General features: G+C 47.6%; 1 protein-coding gene across 1 annotated transcript; it reads left to right on the forward strand.

Annotated features, from left to right (window-relative positions):
• Nucleotides 1-605: 605 nt before the first annotated feature.
• On the forward strand, nt 606-7138 carry CAMKV (CaM kinase like vesicle associated). Its single transcript, XM_044656946.1, has 10 exons — nt 606-700; nt 1052-1183; nt 1749-1823; nt 2462-2600; nt 3691-3811; nt 4159-4234; nt 4347-4483; nt 4740-4818; nt 6175-6262; nt 6533-7138. Exons 1-10 carry the CDS (start codon nt 606-608, stop codon nt 7136-7138), a joined length of 1548 nt encoding a protein of 515 aa, XP_044512881.1.
• Nucleotides 7139-7158: the final 20 nt, after the last annotated feature.

The following is a 7158-nucleotide window of genomic DNA, read 5'->3' on the forward strand; positions in this document are numbered from 1 at the left end:
AGGAGATCTGGGTTCAAATCCACACTCAGACACTTATTAACTCTGTGACCTGGGTTTGTTCCTTGACTTTTCTGAGTATCAGTTATAAAAATGGAGATGATAATATTTACTTGACCTACCTTACAAGGTTGTTGTTTTTTTAGGAGAAAGCTTTGCAAAGCTTAAAGTGCTACAGAAATGGAGTCTATTATTATTATAGAACAAATGGTGGAGCAGTCCTAGCCCAGAGAGCTAGAAGAAAAGCAATTAGAGTTCTAAGATTGGGAGGCATCTCAATTTTGTCTGGACAACCATGAATTGTCATCAAGAGATTGACTATGGGATCTGTGGAGTTACCCATGCTTGAACCCTGTCCTCAGAAAAAAACTATACTTTTAGGGTATCTAGGTATAGAGATGGGAGGTCCTGGGTTCAAACCTGGTCTCAGACACTTCCTAGCCATATGACCCTGGGCAAGTCACTTAACTCCAATTGCTTAGCCTTTACCATTCTTTTGCTTTGGAACCAATACTTTGTATTGATTCTAAGGTGGAAGGTAAGGGCTTTTAAAGGAAAAAAGAAAAGAAAAATCACACATTTGTCCTTCCTACAGACCGGACCTGGCAATGCCGTTTGGCTGTGTGACTCTGGGAGAAAAGAAGGACTATAACCAGCCATCTGAGGTGACAGACAGATATGACTTGGGGCAGGTCATCAAAACGTGAGTGCTGGGCCCTGGTGAAAGGGGGTGGGAATATCTGGAAGGAATAAGGCACCGGACAAAAAGAGGAAGAGGGAAGAAGAGGGAAGTTATCTTGGTGGGGTGGAGGAACAAAGAAGATGGAAGGGGAAAGAGAGAGAGAGGCCATTGGATTGGAAGTCAAAGGATCTGAGTTCTAATCCCTGCTCATTTGTATGAGCTTGGACAAATCATCCCATCTCTCTAGGCATGTTTCCTCACATGGATAATGAGATGGATTGGACTAGATTTCTAAACTCCTTGATCATATATGATCCTGGGGAAGGGGGCAGGGAGAAATGTGCCCAGGCTAAACAGGGCCCTGGGCTGCAGGGAAGAGTTCTGCGAGATTTTTCGGGCCAAGGATAAGGCAACAGGGAAGCTGCATACCTGTAAGAAGTTCCTAAAGCGAGATGGGCGGAAGGTGCGCAAAGCAGCCAAGAATGAGATCATCATTCTGAAAATGTAAGTGAAGGAAGTTGACTTCTAACCCCAGTCCTGGGGCTGAAAGTCAGAAGTCTTGGGGGGTGGCAGGCTGGGTAGGGTTGAAGGTCTGGGGGAGAAGAGGAGGAAGAGGATAGCAAGTGGGTGGGGAGGCAGAAAGAAAAGAGGGAAGGAGAGAAGACGTCACTGGGAAAAAAGCAAGGATGGAATTGTGAAAAAGAAAGATTAAAGAGAATGGGAGAGAGGGGGTGGAGGATCAAGAATAACAGCTCTTCCCTCACTTCAGAGAGTTTTCAAGTCCTGATCTTTGACCTTGTCATTGGCTGTGGGTGGCAAATCATTGTCCCTGGCACCTGGTAGTGTTTGGGCCCCAACCTTTATTCCCAAGTCTCTTTACAGAGAAGAACCCCAAGCTACCTCCCACTCCCCAAATTCATTACAACAAAGCAGTGCAGGACTTTTCAAATATTTGCTCCCTCCTTCCTATTATAGAGGGATTTTATCTAAGTATGGGTTGGATTATGGCCTCAGAGGCCCTTTCCAAATCTGAGAATCTGTGATTTTCTGATCCTGTCTCCGGCCTTAGGGTGAAGCACCCCAACATCCTGCAGCTGGTGGACGTGTTTGTGACCCGCAAAGAATATTTCATTTTCTTGGAGTTGTGAGTTGGGGAAGAGGTGGTATCTGGGGTCCCCAATTATCTACCCAGCCTCCGCTTAGCCCTGAAATCTTCCTCTGGTCCCTTATTCTATAGCTAATCCTCCCCCAACCTTCTGCCTGAGTTTCAGTGGTCTGAAAGCTCCCTGGCAGACAAAGTAAAAAGATGTCCCTAGGGAGGTTGGCAGTGGCCTAGAGAGAACCTGGTCCTTTTGAATTCTTTACCACTTATACTCTGCCAAGTCCCCAAGAGGAGTTCCAAGAGTCTGCCTTTCTCCTAGAGAATGGTTGGCAGGCTCTCATTTCTGGCATCTGTGCCCCTTTCTCCAGCTTTCTCTAGGCTCCAGCACATGTGGGAACTTCTACAGGTTAGCCAGCCCACTGCCTTCATTAGGAGGCTCATTAGGACCTAACAAGTCTTGGGTCAAACTGGGAGAACACACTTCTCCCTCAGTAGCCTAGCTAGTGAAGACGTGTTCTGGCTCTGCCGTCAAAGTTACTCCTCTAGCCACACACACAAGTACACAAAGTCTCTTCCCAGAGTCGTTAGCCCATCTCCATCCTCTGGTATACCATGTCCAACTGAGGGGATGTCTCAGGAAGTACATGTGGGGAAAGGGTTCAAGATTCATTGTCCCACAGGGCCACAGGGAGGGAAGTGTTTGACTGGATTTTGGACCAGGGATACTACTCAGAGCGAGACACAAGCAATGTGGTACGGCAGGTCCTGGAAGCTGTGGCTTACTTGCACTCCCTGAAGATTGTGCATCGAAACCTCAAGGTGCAGCCGTGACCCGGGGTGGAGAAAGGGTTTGGAGGGGATGACTGGCTTGGGGGCTCATATGGGGAAGGGAGAGACTCTGAGCTGTAGGCAGCTCTCACTTATCCAAGTTTCAAACATTTTTTTTTCCAACATGTTAAAGTATCTTTATTTATTTCTTTAATTAAAACCCAATATGAGTAGAGTCTTTACAATTAAAAAGTGAAATAAACTTAATAATATTATACAAACCCATATAACATGAATAAGGTAGGTAAGGAATTTGATGTTCAAGGAGAAAAGTGGATATTGTTCTGTAGGACTTCCACAATCTCCAAGTGTCTCTGTGAGAGTAACAAAAGTACAACTACAGGATAATCTTGTGAAGGTTGGATTTGTATCTTCTTTAGGAAATATCCAGGTAAATTTGTAATCTTTGGCTGACCCTCCCTTACACTGGCCCCCATCATCAGGCAGTGGGTGCGTGGGAAGGGAAAGGACATAAATTTATGTAATTTAGCCTGAGCTAAAGCAATCAGAAAAGCTAATTCCTGGGGAATATGGGGAAGGGCTTTGTGAATTTACATAACAAATTGAAATGATATCCAGAAAAATTAGAGAAACATACTCTAGGAATTATTCATTGGTTTGGATTATCCATATGTCATAATGGAGGTACCCCTTCATTTACACGGATAATTGAGAGCTGGCCCTATAAGGAAGGAGGGATTGGGGGACTGGGTTGGAAGAATTTGAAGGCCTTACAATATGATATAGTGGGAAATTTTGCAATTTGGGCACTTCAGTTTGAATCCTGTTTCATTCTTTCATGACCTTCTATAATCATATCCTCTCTGTCCCTCAGTTTCTTCCTCTGCAAAATGATAGGGGGGGAACTAAATAATCTCTAAGGTGCCTTCTAGTTCTAAATCTATCATTCTATTAAATTCAGGAGGGGGGGGAGAAAGGGAATTGTCGTTGGGGTGGGGGATGGGTCTCTCTGGCAAAGAGCATGGTATCCCCATAGTTCAGGAAGGGGTCTTTGGGGTGCCAGGTTATTTCTCAAGAGGATCTCACAGGATATTCCCCCACTTTTGTGGCCTGGTGGTAGCTGGAGAATCTGGTGTACTACAACCGACTAAAGAATTCCAAGATTGTCATCAGTGACTTCCACCTGGCCAAGCTAGAGAATGGACTCATCAAGGAACCCTGCGGGACCCCAGAGTACCTGGGCAAGGAGTGGGAATGTTGGGGTGGGGGTAGGGAATGTCAAGAAGTGGGGAATAAGCAGGGTCCAAGGAAGAAAGGGGAGGAGACAAGTTGGGCTGAGATACCATTCCCAAGGGTGGCTTGGCTACCTCCCCAAAAGACAAGCCCCCCCCCCCACCATCCTCTTTACCCTTAGAAAGATCCCTTGTTCCACACATATATGTATGTACTTTGGGATGTCACTCCCAAGTTCCAGGCAGGTAGAAAGGACTATGATGTAGGAAGGCATCAGCAGAACCCAGTAGGTAGAAAAGGGGAAGCTCAGATGGGGTTAGTTGAGGCATGACATTGATGAACTCTGTGTTTGCAGCCCCTGAGGTGGTCGGCAGACAGAGGTATGGACGGCCTGTAGACTGCTGGGCAATTGGAGTCATCATGTATATTCTGTGAGTGGGAAGAGCGAGAAAAGAAGGAAGAGAAGGGAGGACGGAAGGGAAGAGGGGTCCGGCCTTCTGGTAGGCTATACTTAGGGATTCCTCTCCCCACTCTGGGCTGTAGGCTGTCAGGAAACCCCCCCTTCTATGAGGAGGTGGAAGAAGATGAATATGAAAACCATGACAAAAATTTGTTTCGCAAGATTCTTGCTGGAGACTACGAGTTTGACTCCCCATACTGGGATGACATCTCACAAGCAGGTAAGAAGGCCATGTGGACCCAAACTCCCTCCCATGTGCTTCATTTTTTGTCCTGTCTTCTCCCACCCACCCCAGCTTTATCTCTTGGACCCTGTCAGATTGTTGCTCACTATAAGGACTCAGACCCATTCTATTCTGTACAATACCTAGGATCCCTCTGTTCTTCTCTAATGGGTTGTCACATCCAACTCCCCCTTTCTCACTCCTATCTCTCAATGGAAACACAAACCTTCCTCTTCTCTTTGGGGTCCTACAGCCAAGGATCTGGTGACTCGATTGATGGAAGTCGAGACAGACCAGAGGATCACTGCTGAAGAAGCCATCTCCCATGAATGGTGAGCAAATCTCCCAGCTGTCTTCACTGTGTTCAGTCAGGGGATAGGGTGTAGAGAAGGGTTCAAGGTTCATTTCCCCCGGGGCTATGGGAAGGGAAGTGCTTGAGAGGACCTTGGATCAAGGATACTACCTCAAAGCTCAGAAAGAACAATCTAGTGTTCCCATCGTGGAGGCTGTGCCAGCACTGTCCAACAAGACCTCAGGCTATAGCCTTGGCCTGAGATGGGGAAGGCACTGGAAGGGATGATGGGCACAGCTCCCACAGGCTAGCTTTGGGGAGGAGAAAACATTTAGTTTGGGCTACACCCGCCCAAACTTCTGAACCTAGTGACTTCTGAACCCTTCATTGGCTGGAAGCAGGTTCTAGTTAGGAGTTTGGCAGGTCTGGAGTTGGTCCCTCATTAGAGGCAGGGAGACCTCTGGTTCTTCTCTTAATGCCATTTCAGGCCATTTTGTTTTGCTTTATAGTTTTTGCCAAAACTTCTCTGACTTCTGGAGTCTCCTCTCAGCCTTCCTCATCTCTGAGATGATGAGATTTCCCTGAGTTCGGATATCTGCTATGCCTAATCCCTAATTACTGTGTTTTCTTGCTACTACCAGTGTCTCTGGGTTCCCTTTCTTTGCATCTGTTCTTCTTTCCAGACCATAAGAGTAGGTTTTCTAGGGGTTATTGACAAAGGAAAATAGTATATACAAATTTAGAAATAATATGACAGGGCAGGATAATTAGAAGATATAAAAGAAATCTACCCAGTTCCAGACCAAGTGGCCCTAAATTCTTAATGTAAATTCTCCCAAGCCTAGGTTGGGCCATTGGGATTCTTCTTGGGGCTGGACTGAGAGTAACAGCAGCACAACTGCTTGAAACAATCACATCCTGACCCCAGGAACACATCAAAGCCAAATTTGGGGCTCATGTACCTAGATTTGATGAATCAATCACATTGATACACTTTAAAGTGACCTCAGTTTCATTTAGGAAGCTTACTGAAGGCAGGTCAGTCCTGTGCTGCTATAATATAACATGGTATCCTATGATGACAGGCTATGATATACAATATGATATAATATAACATGATATAACTTAGTCCCTTAGTTGACTATCCAAGGAACAGTACTTCCCTCCCGGCAAAGAATTTTGCCTCTTTAGGGAGGTTTCCTACCTCTAAAAATAAAGAGTTAAGATGTCTTGGGAATCTAAAAGTTTATACTTTTTAAATCCTCTGTAGGGATTTGGTCTAACCAGGATGCTGATGATTTGGGAACAAGGAGTAGAATTAGGCACAGATTAGGATTAATGCACAGGGGCTGAGCCTCAAAGGAACCTGGTCATTCACCCCTTTATCCTCTTCTAGGATTTCAGGAAATGCTGCTTCAGATAAAAACATCAAGGATGGAGTCTGTGCCCAGATCGAGAAGAATTTTGCCAGGGCCAAATGGAAGGTAATTATTGCCCTTTCTCCCACGGTGCAGCTCTCGTCCCCTGCCTCAGCTATTTCTGACCCTGTTCGCCACAGATTTGTCTCTTCCCTGAGGATTGATCCTTTGGATAACCCCTCCCCTGGAGAAAGTTGCCACCTGCCTTTGTATAGTTCAGAAGTGGTTGCATGAGTAGAGCAGAGGGTCTGTGGTGAATTATTCCAGTTGTCAGGAGTTCCTGTGCTTAGGGTTTGCCATACCTTCTCTCCACCTGAGTTCTTCTCTTCCTCCCAGAAAGCTGTCCGAGTTACCACACTCATGAAACGGCTCCGGGCTCCTGAGCAATCCAACGCAGCTGCTGCCCAGGCTGCTCCAGCCACGGACACTGCCAACCCAGCAGCAGGAGCCACGTCTGCAGCTACAAGTGGTACCACGGCAGCTCCTGAAGGCAGCGCCGCTCCGGCTGCAGAGAGCACTGCTGCATCTGCTGCTAAAAGCGGTGACACGTCTGCCACCGATGGCAGTGCCACCCCAGCCACCGATGGCAGTGCTACCCCAGCCACCGATGGGAGTGCCACCCCAGCCACCGATGGCAGTGCCACCCCTGCCACTGATGGGAGTGTCACCCCTGCCACCGACAGGAGTGCTACGCCTGCCACCGATGGGAGTGCTACACCAGCGAGTGGGGGGAGAGTCACACCTGCTACAGAAGAGCACACAACGCCAGCCCCCAAAAGCAGCAATGTGTCTGCTGCCAAGGCAGCTGTGTCCCCTGAGCTGGCCCCGGCCCAACCGGACAGCACAGCCTCGGGGGTCCAGTCGGTACAGGCCCCATCCACGTGTAAAGGAGAAGAGGCTGCCAGCCCCGCCCAGGAGGCGAGGAGCGAGGAGACCGGCTGAGCCGGGCAGGGGGTTGGGGG

The sequence above is a fragment of the Gracilinanus agilis genome, chromosome 1 (assembly GCF_016433145.1).
Source record: "Gracilinanus agilis isolate LMUSP501 chromosome 1, AgileGrace, whole genome shotgun sequence".
Classification (NCBI taxonomy): domain Eukaryota; kingdom Metazoa; phylum Chordata; class Mammalia; order Didelphimorphia; family Didelphidae; genus Gracilinanus; species Gracilinanus agilis.

What these genes read in the sequence shown, in the direction of transcription:
- CAMKV (XM_044656946.1), top strand. Translation starts at nt 606, where the DNA reads ATGCCGTTTGGCTGTGTGACTCTGGGAGAAAAGAAGGACTATAACCAG. An exon ending in TATTTCATTTTCTTGGAGTT is followed by an intron (nt 1,824 to 2,461) that starts GTGAGTTGGGGA and finishes ATTGTCCCACAG; the next exon opens with GGCCACAGGGAGGGAAGTGT. An exon ending in CGGGACCCCAGAGTACCTGG is followed by an intron (nt 3,812 to 4,158) that starts GCAAGGAGTGGG and finishes CTGTGTTTGCAG; the next exon opens with CCCCTGAGGTGGTCGGCAGA.